The 19470-nt window shown below is 56.9% G+C and overlaps 1 protein-coding gene across 1 annotated transcript in view; it reads left to right on the top strand.

The window, feature by feature from the left end:
- Positions 1-1723: 1723 nt before the first annotated feature.
- Positions 1724-19470, top strand: part of Tpo (thyroid peroxidase) — a 28580-nt gene continuing 10833 nt past the window's right edge. Inside the window, exons 1-8 of the mRNA XM_090337593.1 lie at positions 1724-1765; positions 1915-2014; positions 5756-5840; positions 10002-10150; positions 14849-14981; positions 15909-16038; positions 17501-17707; positions 18581-19090. Coding sequence (XP_090193719.1) covers positions 1724-1765; positions 1915-2014; positions 5756-5840; positions 10002-10150; positions 14849-14981; positions 15909-16038; positions 17501-17707; positions 18581-19090 — 1356 coding nt within the window. The remainder of the gene's footprint in view (positions 1766-1914; positions 2015-5755; positions 5841-10001; positions 10151-14848; positions 14982-15908; positions 16039-17500; positions 17708-18580; positions 19091-19470) is intronic.

Here is a 19470-nt window from a genome sequence, read left to right as displayed (position 1 = left end):
CTCATGTGAGCTGTGTCTCAGGTGAGCTGTGTCTCACGTGTGCTGTGTCTCACGTTTGCTGTGTCTCACGTGTGCTGTGTCTCAGGTGTGCTGTGTCTCAGGTGAGCTGTGTCTCATGTGAGCTGTGTCTCATGTGAGCTGTGTCTCTAGTGTGCTCTGTCTCTTGTGAGCTGTATCTCATGTGAGCTGTGTTGCAGGTGTGCTGTATCTCACGTCAGCTGTGTCTCACGTCAGCTGTGTCTCAGGTGAGCTGTGTCTCATGTGTGCTCTGTCTCATGTGAGCTCTCTCTTGTGTGCTGTGTCTCCGGTGTGCTGTGTCTCAGCTGTGCTGTTTCTCATGTGAGCTGTGTCTCATGTGAGCTGTGTCTCAGGTGTGCTGTGTCTCAGGTGAGCTTTGTCTCAGGTGAGCTGTGTCTTTTGTGAGTTGTTTCTCACGTGTGCTGTGTCTCACGTGAGCTGTGTCTCATGTGTGCTGTGTCTCATGTGAGCTGTGTCTCATGTGTGCTGTGTCTCATGTGAGCTGTGTCTCACGTGAGCTGTGTCTCATGTGTGCTGTGTCTCATGTGAGCTGTGTCTCAGGTGTGCTGTGTCTCATGTGAGCTGTGTCTCAGGTGAGCTGTGTCTCCTGTGTGCTGTGTCTCAAGTGTGCTGTGTCTCCTCTGTGCTGTGTCTCTGGTGTGCTGTGTCTCGGGTGTGCTGTGTCTCTGGTGTGCTGTGTCTCGGGTGTGCTGTGTCTCGGCTGTTCTGTGTCTCTACTGTGCTGGTCTCTGCTGTGCTGTGTCTCTCGTGTGCTGTGTCTCCTCTGTGCTGTGTCTCCTCTGTGCTGTGTCTCTGGTGAGCTGTGTCTCGGGTGTGCTGTGTCTCCTCTGTGCTGTGTCTCTGGTGTGCTGTGTCATTGGTGTGCTTGTCTCGGCTGTGCTGTGTCTCCTGTGTGCTGTGTCACCTCTGTGCTGTGTCTCCTCTGTGCTGTGTCTCTGGTGTGCTGTGTCTCCTCTGTGCTGTGTCTCGGCTGTGCTGTGTCTCGGGTGTGCTCTGTCTGGGGTGTTCTCCCGGGTGCACTCTGTCTCTGCTGTGCTGGTCTCGGCTGTGCTGTGTCTCCTGTGTGCTGTGTCTCACGTGTGCTGTGTCTCTGGTGTGCTGTGTCTCCTGTGTGCTGTGTCTCTGGTGTGCTGTGTCTCTCGTGTGCTGTGTCTCCTCTGTGCTGTGTCTCCTCTGTGCTGTGTCTCGGCTGTGCTGTGTCTCGGGTGTGCTCTGTCTGGGGTGTTCTCCCGGGTGCACTCTGTCTCGGCTGTGCTGGTCTCTGCTGTGCTGTGTCTCCTGTGTGCTGGTCTCTGCTGTGCTGTGTCTCGCCTGCCCTGGTCATGAGTGTACTGATCTCAGCTAGGCTGAATCTCGTGTGTCTGTCGGTAGCCATCGTTTGCAGGGCTGTCTTCCCCTGAGGAGATTCTGGCTGACAGCATGAAAAGTTCCTAAACAGAAAGTCTAAGACAAAGAAACCACCTCTAGATAGTGGAAACTATTGTCTTCATGATAAAGAGAATACCCTAAGAAATTCAGCCGGAGTGAGGATTTTACTACCACTCTCATAAATGCTCAAATCTTTGTACTGGTGACATGTTCCACACAGGTTTATTTGGGGAAGCATATTTTATTCCTAGGAACCATTCTCAGTAACTTTATACTGCTTAACATAGTGCTGGGTTAAAGCAGGTCCCTCTGGGCTATGGGGGATTCAAGCTGTCGCATATGGCGCTTCTGCCTTCAGGTAAATCAAGGCACTCTGGTCTGAGAGGCTCTCCAGGCTGAAGGTACATCAGCAAAGGTACACAACCTCGATCTCAGCGGGCCCTGGAAACGCCGGCACTGGGCAGCTGGCGCTGGGTCCCTGCGCTCTGCCGTTCTCTGCCGTGACAGCTCCAGATGAAGGCGCTTACAGCCCTGGTGGCTGCACTGGCCCTGGCTGCCACTGGACTTCTCTTCTCTTTTATCTTGAGAGGCCAAGGACTTCCCGGGGGTGAGTGACAAATGCAATCCAAACTTTTGACCTAATAAAGACATTTCGCACTTCTCTAGCAGAAAACAGAATGGCAGTCACTAGCAGTCAGTGGAAACGTGTACTGTTATAACTTCCAAAGCCAAACATGCAATTCTTGAGTTTAGAAAGGTTAAAAGATAATTTTTTGAAAATAATTAATTTTCCTATGATAGAATTTGAAAATATTTGGAGTACATTTGTTTATTTGCTACACAATTTCCATTTAGTAGTGATGGAGGTGTTTTCTGGAATTACGAGCTGCAATGTGAAATTATGTTTAAAAATTTACTGAGATATAATGGTGAAGTGATTACTTCTTGGTAAAGAGAAAGACAGAGGGGAGGAACACACCTAGAGATGGGGATGAGAGAGCGACAGGCTGTGCAGGGGCCTTGTGCAGGCCACAGGGCGGTGCTTGCAGACACAGCGGAACTCTGAGGACAGCCCTGCCTGCTGAGGTCGTGAAGTCCTAGATCCAGGAGACATCATTCGTGCCGTGATTTGCTCAAAAGGAAGGTTGCGAACTCTTTTCCAGCTCATTGGATGTGGGCGAATAAGGGTTGTTAAAACAGTGCCTGAGCAGTGCTCTGTCAAACGTCAAGGATTTAGAGTGGGGACACTCACATGCCTGGTGAGGTGTGTGATTTTTAAAGTAGGGAAATGGTGCCTTTCTTCTCTATTTGGCTTCATTTTGGGTGCCCTTGTTATCATCCGCACTTTGGAGGCTGGATGGCCTCCTTTTTGTGCCCTCTGGGTGGGACTGGGGACCGGTATGGACAGAGGAACATATGTGCAGGTAGGTGGCTCCATTGAGCAGACGCCTTCAGCGGGTCAGAAGATACCAGAGCCCCAAGGGGAGGTGCAGCCCCTTAGTCAAACACCCTACACACCGGAACTCCATTATGGGAAACCAGCAGTCTCTCATGGCGGGGCCCAGAGTATAGAGTGTCCCGTGTGGACTCTGCGTGGTGGTGTTGTGTATGCAGTGTCCCGTGTGGACTCTGCCTGGTGGTGTTGTGTATGGAGTGTCCCGTGTGGACTCTACGTGGTGGTGTTGTGTATGCAGTGTCCCGTGTGGACTCTGCGTGGTGGTGTTGTGTATACAGTGTCCCGTGTGGACTCTGCGTGGTGGTGTTGTGTATGGAGTGTCCCGTGTGGACTCTGCGTGGTGGTGTTGTGTATGGAGTGTCCCGTGTGGACTCTGCGTGGTGGTGTTGTGTATGGAGTGTCCCGTGTGGACTCTGCGTGGTGGTTTTGTGTATGGAGTGTCCCGTGTGGACTCTGCGTGGTGGTGTTGTGTATGGAGTGTCCCGTGTGGACTCTGCGTGGTGGTGTTGTGTATGGAGTGTCCCGTGTGGACTCTACGTGGTGGTGTTGTGTATGGAGTGTCCCGTGTGGACTCTACGTGGTGGTGTTGTGTATGCAGTGTCCCGTGTGGACTCTACCTGGTGGTGTTGTGTATGGAGTGTCCCGTGTGGACTCTGCGTGGTGGTGTTGTGTATGCAGTGTCCCGTGTGGACTCTGCGTGGTGGTGTTGTGTATGCAGTGTCCCGTGTGGACTCTGCGTGGTGGTGTTGTGTATGCAGTGTCCCGTGTGGACTCTGCGTGGTGGTGCTGTGTATGCAGTGTCATGTGTGGACTCTGCGTGGTGGTGTTGTGTATGCAGTGTCCCGTGTGGACTCTGCGTGGTGGTGTTGTGTATGGAGTGTCCCGTGTGGACTCTGCGTGGTGGTGTTGTGTATGCAGTGTCCCGTGTGGACTCTGCGTGGTGGTGTTGTGTATGCAGTGTCCCGTGTGGACTCTGCGTGGTGGTGTTGTGTATGGAGTGTCCCGTGTGGACTCTGCGTGGTGGTGTTGGGTATGGAGTGTCCCGTGTGGACTCTGCGTGGTGGTGTTGGGTATGCAGTGTCCCATGTGGACTCTGCGTGGTGGTGTTGGGTATGCAGTGTCCCGTGTGGACTCTACGTGGTGGTGTTGTGTATGCAGTGTCATATGTGGACTCTACGTGGTGGTGTTGTGTATGCAGTGTCCCGTGTGGACTCTACGGGGTGGTGTTGTGTATACAGTGTCCCGTGTGGACTCTGCGTGGTGGTGTTGTGTATGCAGTGTCCCGTGTGGACTCTACGTGGTGGTGTTGTGTATGGAGTGTCCCGTGTGGACTCTGCGTGGTGGTGTTGTGTATGCAGTGTCCCGTGTGGACTCTGCGTGGTGGTGTTGTGTATGGAGTGTCCCGTGTGGACTCTGCGTGGTGGTGTTGTGTATGCAGTGTCCCGTGTGGACTCTGCGTGGTGGTGTTGTGTATGCAGTGTCCCGTGTGGACTCTACGTGGTGGTGTTGTGTATGCAGTGTCCCGTGTGGACTCTACCTGGTGGTGTTGTGTATGGAGTGTCCCGTGTGGACTCTGCGTGGTGGTGTTGTGTATGCAGTGTCCCGTGTGGACTCTGTGTGGTGCTGTTGTGTATGCAGTGTCCCGTGTGGACTCTACGTGGTGCTGTTGTGTATGCAGTGTCCCGTGTGGACTCTACGTGGTGCTGTTGTGTATGCAGTGTCATGTGTGGACTCTACGTGGTGGTGTTGTGTATGCAGTGTCCCGTGTGGACTCTACGTGGTGGTGTTGTGTTTGCAGTGTCCCGTGTGGACTCTACGTGGTGGTGTTGTGTATGGAGTGTCCCGTGTGGACTCTACCTGGTGGTGTTGTGTATGGAGTGTCCCGTGTGGACTCTACGTGGTGCTGTTGTGTATGCAGTGTCATGTGTGGACTCTACGTGGTGGTGTTGTGTATGCAGTGTCCCGTGTGGACTCTACGTGGTGCTGTTGTGTATGCAGTGTCATGTGTGGACTCTACGTGGTGGTGTTGTGTATGCAGTGTCCCGTGTGGACTCTACGTGGTGCTGTTGTGTATGCAGTGTCATGTGTGGACTCTACGTGGTGGTGTTGTGTATGCAGTGTCCCGTGTGGACTCTACGTGGTGGTGTTGTGTATGCAGTGTCCCGTGTGGACTCTACATGGTGGTGTTGTGTATGCAGTGTCATGTGTGGACTCTACCTGGTGGTGTTGTGTATGGAGTGTCCCGTGTGGACTCTACGTGGTGGTGTTGTGTATGGAGTGTCCCGTGTGGACTCTACCTGGTGGTGTTGTGTATGGAGTGTCCCGTTTGACTCTACGTGGTGCTGTTGTGTATGCAGTGTCATATGTGGACTCTACGTGGTGGTGTTGTGTATGGAGTGTCCCGTGTGGACTCTGCGTGGTGGTGTTGTGTATGCAGTGTCCCGTGTGGACTCTGCGTGGTGGTGTTGTGTATGGAGTGTCCCGTTTGACTCTACGTGGTGGTGTTGTGTATGCAGTGTCCCGTGTGGACTCTACGTGGTGGTGTTGTGTATGCAGTGTCCCGTGTGGACTCTGCGTGGTGGTGTTGTGTATGGAGTGTCCCGTGTGGATTCTATGTGGTGGTGCTGTGTATGGAGTGTCATGTGTGGACCTGTTTGTGGCGCCCCTGCCTGCAGCGCCCTGTGGTCTCCACATGTGGTTCCCCTGTGGCTCTTGTAGGAACCCTGCATTCCTGTTGGTGTCCTGGTATGTTTAGCACAGTTTCTCTCTGCCTTCTGGCATATAGGCTCTGTGTCCTTTCGTGGCCTTGTCTAGCTGTGTAGAGGGGAGAGCTGGAGCTGACTGGCGGCCCACTGCATGTCTATTTGTATTCTTCTATGTGGTTTTCCACAGGAAAGACTGGAAAGTTCCATGTCACCAGTGTGGTGGAAGGCAGCAGACTCATGGTGGGCCATGCCATCTACAGCACAATGGCGAGGTAAGGTGGCTGTTGGAGAGGGCACAGGCGGGGGCTGCTCCAAGAGGCTCTCAGCACACAGCACCCACTTCAGTTTTCACAAGCTCCCCAAAAGTTGTCCAGTACCCCCTTGTGCAAAGCAGGGACTGAAGTTGCATGTGTCCATTCCCCTCTCTCAAGGCAGTGCAGAAAGCCCAGAGACCAGGCCACACACTTTCCTTGGCAAAGCGTGGGGCGTGTCCATTGTGATCCGGTGTGATTCAGGAATCTGGAGTCCTGATCAGGTTGACTGGAGGGACGAGGGTCCCTGGTGAGCATCTGGGGTGGGGGAGGTGCTGTGACATCACCATACCAACTCCTGCACAGGCCTGTTGCTGGACTTGGGTCAGCTAGTCTAGGGAGGGGAAGACATATTGCCAACAAAGGAGCAATTCAAGAATGGCCTCGGGGAAAATAAAGCAGGAGGGGGAGGGTTGTGTAAGTAAAGCAGCATGAGAGCAGCACAAAAGAAGTGAAACCCAGCTGCTAAGTGGACTGGCTGGAGGGGGGCAGTGCTCTGAGGTCCAGGGTCAAGGGTTTGTTTGGGGATCAGTAGAGGTGAACAGTCAATCCTGAGAATGGGGGCATCTCTACTGGTGGGCAGTCATTCCTGAGAACGGGTCCCCTGCCATCTGGCTACATGAGGCCGTCCTTGGCTCTGCATGGTCAGTCTGGGGCTCTCGGGGGCTGTGGGTGAACAAGGGGCTGTGAGCCAGTCCTGCAGACAGTTGGCCATGGAGTGATGTTTCTCGGCCTTCTCAGCTCTCCCTACTCCCAGCTCTTCTTCAATGTCTACACCATTGGTGTTCTCGTCAATCAAGGGCCTGAGACATGGCCGCCTATGTCTGGAAGTTCGTAAGAGCTTTCTTTTTATCAAAAGAACTGCTATGTGAGAAGTCTTCATTTAGGGGCACATTTCTTATCTGAGGCAAGGTTAGAAAAATTGTTCCAACTGTTTATTGTAATTCAATCAAGAGATTGTAATTATTGTAATTATTGATTATTGTAATTCTCTCTATATATGTAGATATAGATATGGAGAGAGAGAGAGAGAGAGAGAGAGAGAGAGAGAGAGAGAGAGAGAGAGAGAGAGAGAGAGAGAGAGAGAGAGAGGGAGAGAGATGGAGAGAGAGAAGTGTCCTATATGACTATATCATTTCCTTCATAAATACTGCCCTGCACCTGGCAAGGTCCCTCTCCTCTTCGTCCCATAATGCATTTAGTGTGGATCCAATGAAGGACACATGCTGGATGCCTCCTGAGAAGTGACTGGCTTGGAGATGTGGCAGCTCCCAAGTCTGGATGGCAGCCAGATCTTTGTTTCTGCAGCGGGGTTGGAGCCTGGGCAGGCAGTGGTCCTGTCCTAGTGGGCTGCCTGCCCTAGTGTGCTGGCAGAGCATAGCCCTGGGAGGAGGGAGGGGAGGGTGAGGAGAGCACCTGGGAGAAGGGCTGGGGGCAACAGAGTTGGCCATGCAGAGGCCCCAGTGAAGGATGGACAGACACAGAGCCCTACCTGCTGGAGGCTGGATTCCCAACCTCATGGCAACCCCACACCAGCCCAGGTCCCCGGCTGCCTGAGCAGGCAGAGCCTCCTTCTCCTCAAGCAGTCTGTACACCAAATGAGGCCTCCTCAGTGCCTCTTCCCTAGAGCCCATGACCTGTACATGACCTGTGAGGGGTCAGGGCCATTTGAGGGACAGAGGGTGCCCTGGTGAGGCAAGACTGGCAGATGCAGCAGGCCGTCCTGGGCTCATTTCTCTCAGGCCATCTGGAGCTGCAGCGGGTTGACCCCTGCACCTGCATCGGGCTGACCCTGCACCTGCAGTGGGCTGACCCTGCACCTGCATCGGGCTGACCCTGCACCTGCAGTGGGCTGACCCTGTACCTCCACCGGGCTGACCCTGCCCCTGCAGTGGGCTGACCCTGCACCTGCACCGGGCTGACCCAGCACCTGCAGTAGGCTGACCCTGCACCTGCAGTGGGCTGACCCTGCACCTGCAGTGGGCTGACCCTGCACCTGCACCGGGCTGACCCTGCACCTGCACTGGGCTGACTCAGCACCTGCACCGGGCTGACCCTGCCCCTGCAGTGGGCTGACCCTGCACCTGCACCGGGCTGACCCAGCACCTGCAGTGGGCTGACCCTGTACCTCCACCGGGCTGACCCTGCACCTGCAGTGGGCTGACCCTGCACCTGCACCGGGCTGACCCAGCACCTGCAGTGGGCTGACCCTGTACCTCCACCGGGCTGACCCAGCACCTGCAGTGGGCTGACCCTGCACCTGCACCGGGCTGACCCTGCACCTGCACCGGGCTGACCCTGCACCTGCACCGGGCTGACCCTGCACCTGCAGTGGGCTGACCCTGCACCTGCAGTGGGCTGACCCTGCACCTGCACCGGGCTGACCCTGCACCTGCACCGGGCTGACCCTGCACCTGCACCGGGCTGACCCTGCACCTGCAGTGAGCTGACCCTGCACCTGCACTGGGCTGACCCAGCACCTGCAGTGGGCTGACCCTGCACCTGCACCGGGCTGACCCTGCACCTGCACTGGGCTGACCCAGCACCTGCAGTGAGCTGACCCTGCACCTGCACTGGGCTGACCCTGCACCTGCAGTGGGCTGACCCTGCACCTGCACCGGGCTGACCCAGCACCTGCAGTGGGCTGACCCTGTACCTCCACCGGGCTGACCCAGCACCTGCAGTGGGCTGACCCTGCACCTGCACCGGGCTGACCCTGCACCTGCAGTGGGCTGACCCTGCACCTGCACCGGGCTGACCCTGCACCTGCACCGGGCTGACCCTGTACCTCCACCGGGCTGACCTAGCACCTGCAGTGGGCTGACCCTGCACCTGCACCGGGCTGACCCTGCACCTGCACCGGGCTGACCCTGGACCTGCACTGGGCTGACCCAGCACCTGCAGTGAGCTGACCCTGCACCTGCACTGGGCTGACCCAGCACCTGCAGTGGGCTGACCCTGCACCTGCACCGGGCTGACCCTGCACCTGCACTGGGCTGACCCAGCACCTGCAGTGAGCTGACCCTGCACCTGCACTGGGCTGACCCAGCACCTGCAGTGGGCTGACCCTGTACCTGCACCGGGCTGACCCTGCACCTGCAGTGGGCTGACCCTGCACCTGCACCGGGCTGACCCAGCACCTGCACTGGGCTGACCCAGCACCTGCAGTGGGCTGACCCTGCACCTGCACCGGGCTGACCCTGTACCTGCAGTGGGCTGACCCTGCACCTGCAGTGGGCTGACCCTGCACCTGCACTGGGCTGACCCTGCACCTGCACTGGGCTGACCCAGCACCTGCAGTGGGCTGACCCTGCACCTGCAGTGGGCTGACCCTGCACCTGCAGTGGGCTGACCCTGCACCTGCACTGGGCTGACCCAGCACCTGCAGTGGGCTGACCCAGCACCTGCACTGGGCTGACCCTGCACCTGCAGTGGGCTGACCCTGCACCTGCACCGGGCTGACCCTGTACCTGCACCGGGCTGACCCTGCACCTGCACTGGGCTGACCCAACACCTGTACCGGGCTGACCCTGCACCTGCACTGGGCTGACCCTGCACCTGCACTGGGCTGACCCTGCACCTGCACTGGGCTGACCCTGCACCTGCACTGGGCTGACCCTGCACCTGCAGTAGGCTGACCCTGAACCTGCACCGGGCTGACCCAGCACCTGCACCGGACTGACCCTGCACCTGCACCAGGATGACCCTGCACCTGTACCGGGCTGACCCTGCACCTGCACTGGGCTGACCCCTGGGTCTGGTGAAGTCTCCATGGCTGCTTCCTCTGAGTCCCCCACAAAGATACAGAGCTCTTACCTTGTCGCCGTCTAGAGTGTAGACAGATGATGTTAGAATGGATCTCTAAGGAGAATAACAGAACTCTAATGATAATCAGGTGCATGCAGCCATGGAAGTTTAGTAAAGGAAAAGCACTGGTCACGTCCTTCAACACCCAGCAGTGATTCATGATTTACATCCCCTTTGCTAGCCCCAGGATTCATGCAGACAGAAAACCTAGATTAGTATATACCCCAAGAGCAATTACACAATGAATGCTTAATTAATGGGTAATCAACTACAAAAGCATCAACAAACAAGATGTATCTACTTCTGGTGCTATAGGGAGCTCAAGAAAAGGGAAGTCACTGCACCGTCTCAGTTGCTGTCTTTCTCCAAGATGCCTGAGCCATCTACAAGGATTGTTTCCCAAGCAGCTGAGATCATGGAAACTTCCCAACAAGTGATGAAAGGTGAAACATCATGGCCCACAGGTAATGGCCCTGGACCCCCAAACAGGCAAACATCCTGACCCCAACCCCACACAGATAATGGCTCTGACCCACCACCACACAGGTAACGGCCCTGACCCACCACCACACAGGTGAACGCCCTGACCCACCACCACACAGGTGAACGCCCTGGCCCACCACCACACAGGTGAACGCCCTGACCCACCACCACACAGATAATGGACCTGACCCACCACCACACAGGTAACGGCCCCTGACCCACCACCACACAGGTGAACGCCCCGACCCACCACCACACAGATAATGGACCTGACCCACCACCACACAGGTGAACACCCTGACCCACCACCACACAGGTAATGGCCCTGACCCACCACCACACAGGTGAACACCCTGACCCACCACCACACAGGTCAACGCCCTGACCCACCACCACACAGATAATGGACCTGACCCACCACCACACAGGTAACGGCCCTGACCCACCACCACACAGATAATGGACCTGACCCACCACCACACAGGTAATGGCCCTGACCCACCACCAACCCACCACCACCCAGGTGAACACCCTGACCCACCACCACATAGGTGAACACCCTGACCCACCACCACACAGGTCAACGCCCTGACCCACCACCACACAGGTCAACGCCCTGACCCACCACCACACAGGTGAATACCCTGACCCACCACCACACAGGTCAATGCCCTGACCCACCACCACACAGGTAAACGCCCTGACCCACCACCACACAGGTGAACACCCTGACCCACCACCACACAGGTCAACGCCCTGACCCACCACCACCCAGGTGAACACCCTGACCCACCACCACACAGGTGAATACCCTGACCCACCACCACACAGGTCAACGCCCTGACCCACCACCACACAGGTAAACACCCTGACCCACCACCACACAGGTGAATGCCCTGACCCACCGCCACACAGGTAAACGCCCTGACCCACCGCCACACAGGTGAACGCCCTGACCCACCACGACACAGGTGAACACCCTGACCCACCACCACCCAGATAATGGTCCTGACCCACCGCCACACAGGTAAACACCCTGACCCACCGCCACAGAGGTGAACGCCCTGACCCACCACCACACAGGTCAACACCCTGACCCACCACCACCCAGATAATGGTCCTGACCCACCACCACACAGGTAAACACCCTGACCCCACCACCACACAGGTAATGACCCTGACCCACCACCACACAGATGAACACCCTGACCCACCACCACACAGGTCAACGCCCTGACCCACCACCACACAGGTGAACGCCCTGACCCACCACCACACAGGTGAACGCCCTGACCCACCACCACACAGGTCAACGCCCTGACCCACCACCACACAGATAATGGACCTGACCCACCACCACACAGGTGAACGCCCTGACCCACCACCACACAGGTGAACGCCCTGACCCACCACCACACAGGTCAACACCCTGACCCACCACCACACAGGTCAACACCCTGACCCACCACCACACAGATAATGGACCTGACCCACCACCACACAGGTGAACGCCCTGACCCACCACCACACAGGTCAACACCCTGACCCACCACCACACAGGTGAACGCCCTGACCCACCACCACACAGATAATGGACCTGACCCACCACCACACAGGTGAATGCCCTGACCCACCACCACACAGGTAAACGCCCTGACCCACCACCACACAGGTCAACGCCCTGACCCACCACCACCCAGGTAATGGCCCTGACCCACCACCAACCCACCACCACCCAGGTGAACACCCTGACCCACCACCACACAGGTCAACGCCCTGACCCACCACCACACAGGTAAACGCCCTGACCCACCACCACACAGGTGAATACCCTGACCCACCACCACACAGGTCAACGCCCTGACCCACCGCCACACAGGTAAACGCCCTGACCCACCACCACACAGGTCAACGCCCTGACCCACCACCACCCAGGTAATGGCCCTGACCCACCACCAACCCACCACCACCCAGGTGAACACCCTGACCCACCCCCACACAGGTAAACGCCCTGACCCACCGCCACACAGGTGAACGCCCTGACCCACCACGACACAGGTGAACACCCTGACCCACCACCACCCAGATAATGGTCCTGACCCACCGCCACACAGGTAAACACCCTGACCCACCGCCACACAGGTAAACGCCCTGACCCACCGCCACACAGGTAAACGCCCTGACCCACCGCCACACAGGTGAACGCCCTGACCCACCGCCACACAGGTAAACGCCCTGACCCACCGCCACACAGGTGAACGCCCTGACCCACCACCACACAGGTGAACGCCCTGACCCACCACCACACAGGTGAACGCCCTGACCCACCACGACACAGGTGAACACCCTGACCCACCACCACCCAGATAATGGTCCTGACCCACCACCACACAGGTAAACACCCTGACCCCACCACCACACAGGTAATGGCCCTGACCCACCACCACACAGGTGAACACCCTGACCCACCACCACACAGGTGAACACCCTGACCCACCACCACACAGGTAAACACCCTGACCCCACCACCACACAGGTAATGGCCCTGACCCACCACCACACAGGTGAACGCCCTGACCCACCACCACACAGGTGAACACCCTGACCCACCACCACACAGGTAATGGCCCTGACCCACCACCACACAGGTCAACGCCCTGGCCCACCACCACACAGGTGAACACCCTGACCCACCACCACACAGGTAATGGTCCTGACCCACCACCACACAGGTGAACACCCTGACCCACCACCACACAGGTAATGGCCCTGACCCACCACCACACAGGTGAACACCCTGACCCACCATCACACAGGCAGATTCTGTGTATCCCATGACACTGGTCACCACAGTATGGAGGAGCTGGTCGCCTGCCTCCTGTGTCTGTGATATAGGAACCCTTGGGGGTCAGCAGGCAGGTGTGTTTGTCCCAGGCCTCAATCTGGAGTCGGATCTGAGACCGTAGGAGGGTTTTAGGTTCTTTGGGGGTTTTTTGTTTTTTGTTTTTTTTTGCCAGTCCTGGGCTTGAGCTCAGGACCTGAGCACTGTCCTTGGACTTTCTCAAGGCTAGAGCTCTACCACTTGAGCCTCAGCACCACTTCTGGCTTTTTTTTTTCTATATATGTGGTACCGAGGAATCGAACCCGGGTGGGTCTTCATGCATGCTAGGCAAGCGCTCTACCACTATGCCAAACTCCTGGCCCCAAGGGTTTCAGGTTCTTTCCTTCATAAATATCACCAATCTAGCGTATCTGGGATGTGAAAGTAAAGGATAAGTAGACTTCTTGTCCATGAGTCCGTGGATAGGAAGTGACATGTCCTGTCCATCTCCTCACCGACAAGCAGTGCCTGTGGGATGTCAGCCCCTCTTGATGCTTCGGATCTTTAGTTCCAATTATTTATTTAGTTTTGCCAGTCCTGGGCTTGAGCTCAGGGCCTGAGCACTGTCCTTGGACTTTCTCAAGGTTAGAGCTCTACCACTTGAGCCTCAGCACCACTTCTGGCATTTTTCTATGTATGTGGTACTGAGGAATCGAACCCGGGTCTTCATGCATGCTAGGCAAGCACTCTACCACTAGGCCAAACTCCATTTATTAACATAGCTATGGTCACTCAATTGACTTCAAAGGACTTTGCTGTGTTGTAGGGTGTGTGGAATATGTACTCCTTTGTTAACTGAAAGTGAATTGTGACCTAAGCTTGTTCAAATGTTCCTCTGAGTGAACTTTCACTGTTAAGAGACTTGTGTTGTTTCACTATTTGAAAATGGAATTTATTTCTTCCTGAGTTTTTTTTCCAGTCCCGGGCTTGAGCTCAGGGCCTGAGCACTGTCCTTGGACTTTCAAGGCTAGAGCTCTACCACTGGAGCCTCAGCACCACTTCCAGCTTTTTTCTATGTATGTGGTACCGAGGAATCAAACTCAGGTCTCCATGCATGCTAGGCAAACACTCTACCAGTAGGCCAAACTTCCAGCCCCTCTTCCTGAGTTTTTTTTTAAAAAAACAAATACTTCAATGTCATTTATAATCTAATTAATCAGAATTTTGTGGCATTATCTTCAAAGACATTTAAGCTATCTTGGAGGTCTGAGGATACTTACCGAGTGGCTACAGATCAGTCCTATTTTGCTTTCTTGAATAACACAAATATGGACAAAACTGGGAAATCAAACTTAGAGTTGTGCGAAAGAAGACCCAAGTATGAATAAAAGAGGAATATTAAGATTTTTGTGGTTGTCTGGTTTTGAAAAGAGGTGAATACTATTGGCAAAGCTGACCACGTGGGGCTCGAGGTGATGAGAACCATGCTTTCAGTGTCTCAGGAGGGACTGTGCCACAGTGAGAAGGGGCCCTGCGCTGGGCAGCAGGGAAGGAGGTACCCGTGCCCCCTGCGGGAAAGCTGACTGGTGCTCACTGGCTGTCTCCCTGTGACTCAGACCTGCCTGCTGGCTCGCGATTCTGAGAGAGCACAGGCCAAGCCTGACCAGAGCCTCCACGACCCTCGCAACGAGGGAGATCGCGGGTTAGAGGCAGGAGCAGGGGAGCCTCAGGCAGAGGCAGTTTCTCCGTAAGGGTGAGGAGGTGTCCTCGGGACCCTCACTGGAGGCTGAGCCTGCCCTGCAAGAGGGAGACCGGCCATGGCAACGAAGGAGTTCACGGTCTGTTATCTGTTGCGCAGATGTTTTACCAGAAGAGCTTCTGAGCATGATTGCCAATCTGTCTGGCTGCCTACCTTACATGCTGCCACCAAAGTGTCCCAACACCTGCCTGGCGAGCAAGTACCGGCTCATCACAGGCGCCTGCAACAACAGGTAGCTACACACACCACCTGTCGACATGGAGACAGTTAGCTGGACTTTCCTGCCCAGGCTGGCTTTGAACCACAATCCTCAGATCCAACCTCCTGAGTAGCTAGAATTGGAGATGTGAGCCTCGGGCACCTGGCTTTGAAGTTCTTGAAAAGGTTTGAGAAAGAACCTTGACTTCGGGTCGTGGCCACACAGGAATTCAGGCTACAGCTTTCTAACCTGTCCGCATCTGGCTTTTGCTCTCTCTGGGTTTGCTCTCCTGTGACTGTCATCTAGTCTAGAAGAGCTCTTCTGGACTCCTCTAGAGCCGTGCTGTACTCTGGGGGCTTTGCACCCTGTGCCAGTCCTCAGCACATTCTCCTCCCAGGAAATCTAGGTGATGGCTATGATTACTTCCTTAAGCCAAATGTTATTTGGGGTCCCCTCTTCACATAAGTTTGAGAGAGGCTGCTGGGAAGGGGCAGACAAAGAGTCCATAGAACAGGCCACCTGGAACAGGAAGAGGGCTGTGGAATGCATGTCAAACCTTGGCCATTTCCTCACGCCGTGCCTGACCTGCCCAAGGGAAGCCACTGGAGCCTCGGCTGTGTTGATGCCACTTGGAGATGTTTAAGCCATGGTCGCAGTGACCCCATCTCCCCTTTATCTGTGAGCGCGGCATGGTGTGTTCAGCCCCCCAAGATGGCGTGGCGTGGCATGCTCAGATCCTCCCCCACTCTACCCTTGAGTGTGGCATGGTGTGCAGGTCCCAGCCTCTTTATCTGTGAGCGCGGCATGGTGTGTTCAGCCCCCCTCTTTATCTGTGAAGGTGGCGTGGCGTGGCATGCTCAGATCCTCCCCCACTCTACCCTTGAGTGTGGCATGGTGTGCAGGTCCCAGCCTCTTCCCTGCTTTTCTCCCATCGCCAATGTCCTGTGTGTGTTTCTGCAGAGACCACCCCCGATGGGGAGCCTCGAACACAGCCCTGGCAAGGTGGCTCCCTCCTGTCTATGAAGACGGCTTCAGTCAGCCCCGAGGCTGGAACCCCGACTTCCTGTACCACGGGACTGCCCTGCCCCCGGTTGGTTCTCAGAATGTCACCTCAGCTGGGGGGGGGGGCTGCTTCTTCAGATACGCTTCCCCCAGGGGGGCCAGCTTCTTCGAGAGCCTTGCTCAATCTGTCTGCCCAAGGTCCCTGGGAGGATGGGGTCCTAGGTCAAGTTCAGGAATGAGGCTCCAAAATTAGCATTGTTCTGCTTGTAAGTGGAGCAACCTAGATTTAAATTCCCTTTCAACTGACTTTGCCGCCTTTTTCCTGTAACTCTTGAGTTTCCAGGCCAATCCCCCTGTTGTCCAGTGCATGACCAGTGGCCTCCCGGGCGCTTGCCCATGCCACAGTGCTTGTTCACGGAGTGACAGTGGCTTTCCTCCGCGTTCCTCCGTGACGTATGCGGGTGGACACACTCGTACCCAGCCTCCTCATCTTCCTCCCCAGGCTGCTGAAACCCGTGCTACATCACATTCTCTAGTGGGTTTCTTGCTGCACCCCAAAGCAGATACTAGACTCAGCTCAGACACAGTACTGGTCCAGGCGGCAACTGTGGAATCTGCCCCGTACCTCCTGTGGAAGTCACATCTCCCCAGGACCAGACTGCACCACCAGCCCGAGTGGCTGCTCCTCCCTCCACGTTCTTGACAGTCTCACCTGAAGTGTGCGGGACTATGATGTAGGCATCTTTGGGACTTATTATTCAGTCTACAAGATTCTACACCCAACAGCTTGCATCCTTTCCAAATACAACCCACAGTCCTCTCTTCCAAAGGCCCCCAGATCCCATCAGGGCATCAACTCCATGTCCAAAATCTTGCCACCTAAACCTGTCAAAATCAGCAAAGTGGGGCTGGAGGGGACAAGCTGCTAGGAGGAGGCTAGGACTGACCCATGGTGTGTATGGGGGAGGCATGGCTGGGGAGACTGCTAGGGGGACTGAGGGGTGACTCGTTGGGGAAGTGGCCTGGGAGGTGACCCACTGCAGGGACTGGCGAGTGTCCCCATTTGGGGATGAATTTCCAGCTGTGAAGCAGGGAACCGCCTCTGATCACAAAGTGCCGTGGCCCAGCAGACATGGGCAGTAACAGATCCCAGGCCATTAGGAAGAAATAGAGCTGAGGCTCAGCAGCCACAGTGGAGGGTGGCCTGGCCAGCTTCTCCAGGTTCCAGGCCTCGGAATCAGGCCTTTGGCCTGGCTCTGGTGGAGGGCTGACTGCACTATTCTAATGGCCACACGTGTTGAACATTGGTCTTCCCCAAGTCCCCTTGAAAATCCCTGAAAGCAGATCCTTTGTAGATGAGGGATCCAAGGCTCTGGGCCTCTACACAGAGAGTGGATGATGCTCCTGGCTTCCACCCCTGCAGGAAACAGAGCTTCCAGGGGCACCCCAAGCCCTGAGAGCCAGAGCCCTGCCAGGAGTGCGGGACCCCAGTTCCTCCTTTCCCAGCCCTGTGTGGCCTTCCACATTGTATCGTGGGTCTCCTTACCCAGGTACGGGAGGTCACGAGGCTAATCATTCACGTTTCAAATGAGGCTGTGACCGAAGATGACCAGTATTCAGACTTCCTGACTGTGTGGGGACAGTACATCGGTCATGACATGGCCCTCACACCACAGAGCGCCAGTGCCACCAGCTTCTGGGGAGGAGTGGACTGTCAGCTGACCTGTGAGAACCAGAACCCCTGCTTCCCCATACAGGTAGCGCCCCCACACTTGGGTCTATTCGTATATTTGTTTGAGTTGCCTTCAAGTAGTTGGAGAAAGGGCTTCAGTTCTGCACGCCAGTATGTGGTTACACTGGGTCTTGATCTGTGAGGCCAGTTCCACCCTTACCCAGCTATCCCCTGTGTTATCTGATCCTAGGTCCAGCTATCCCCTGTGTTATCTGATCCTGAGTCCAGCTCTTCCCCTGTCTTATCTGATCCTGGGTACCTGGGTGATGCCCTAAAGATGAGTTCTGGAGTTCTCCTCACCCTGCCACATAACGGTGCCCTCACTTCACAGTGTCCGTGGAGGTTTTAGCTCCTTGGAGTAGCTCTTGGCTCTGGGAGATGGCTTGTGTTCTGAGCCTGAGGCCTGCCCGCTCGCCCCTGCCCTCTCACCCCTGCCCTGCCTCCACAGGTCCATAACAGAGGTCCAGGCTGCCACAGGGTGGTGGCCCAGTCCCCACACAGAGCAGGTCCTGGGGCATCACAGGAAGAAGCCCGTGCCCGGCTGCTCAGGGCACAGGCACCTGGCCTGGATCCACAGCCACATGAGATGGCCAGGGCAGGCACGTCTGAGGTCCCCTGGGACAGGGCCACCGCTCCTCTCCTCCATGGAGGCCAGGTCACTGGGAGGAAGAACTCACCAAGTCGGTCTGCCTCCCCAGTGTCAGACTGCAAGCGGGGACGTAGCCACAGCATGGCCTGGAGGGGAGAGGCACCGCCAAGGATGGAGCTAGGGGTGCCAGTGCCTGCGCGTGGCTGGGCATGGAGGGGCTGGGGATGCAGGCCCGCCTGGGCCGACCTTCCAAGGCCTTCTGATGGGTCCCAGGGGCCCGGGTGACCCGAGTCTCCCCTGCCTTCCCAGCTGTCCACCAACTCCTGGCCAGCCGCCGGCGCCTCCTGCCTGCCCTTCTACCGCTCAGCGCCGGCCTGCGGCTCCGGGGACCCGGGCGCGCTCCTGGGCAACCTGTCCGCCGCCAGCCCGCGGCAGCAGATGAACGGCCTGACCTCCTTCCTCGACGCGTCCACCGTGTACGGCAGCTCCGAGGCCGCCGAGAAGCAGCTGCGGGACTGGGGCGGCTCCGCCGGGATGCTGCGGGTCAACGCGCGGCACCGGGACGCGGGCCGCGCGCTGCTGCCCTTCGCCGAGGCCCCGGCCGCCTGCGCGCGCCCTGCCGGCGCCCGCGGGCCCCGCGCGCCCTGCTTCCTGGCGGGGGACGGGCGCGCCAGCGAGGTCCCGGCCCTGGCAGCCCTGCACACCCTGTGGCTGCGCGAGCACAACCGCCTGGCCGCCGCGCTCCGGACGCTCAACCCGCACTGGAGCGCCGACACCGTCTACCAAGAGGCGCGCAAGGTGGTGGGCGCCCTGCACCAGGTGCGCGCCGGGTGCGGTGCCCGCGGGGCCCCGGCGCGGTCTCTGCGCGTCCAGGCAGGGCCTCCGCCCTCCGCGGGGACTGGAATGGGTTCTGCGCTCAGGCAAAGGCAGCTTGGGCTCCGAGCCCCCGCGCCGGGCCAGGCAGGCGGATCTCCAGGGCAGCCCGGCTGTGCAGATCCGGTATTTTTTTTCCAGTCCTGGGCTTGAGCTCAGGGCCTGAGCACTGTTCTTGGACTTTCTCAGGGCTAGAGCTCCACCACTTGAGCCTCAGCACCACTTCTGGCTTTTTTCTATGTATGTGGTACCAAGGAATTGAACCCAGGTCTTCGTGCATGCTAGGCAAGCACTCCACCACTAGGCCACACTCCCGGCCCCAGGTC

Source organism: Megascapheus bottae, chromosome 7 (genome assembly GCF_031878675.1).
Source record: "Megascapheus bottae isolate mThoBot1 chromosome 7, mThoBot2.hap1, whole genome shotgun sequence".
Lineage (NCBI taxonomy): Eukaryota > Metazoa > Chordata > Mammalia > Rodentia > Geomyidae > Megascapheus > Megascapheus bottae.
Note: the sequence above shows the minus strand (reverse complement) of the source record. Positions and strands in the feature narration are given on the sequence as shown.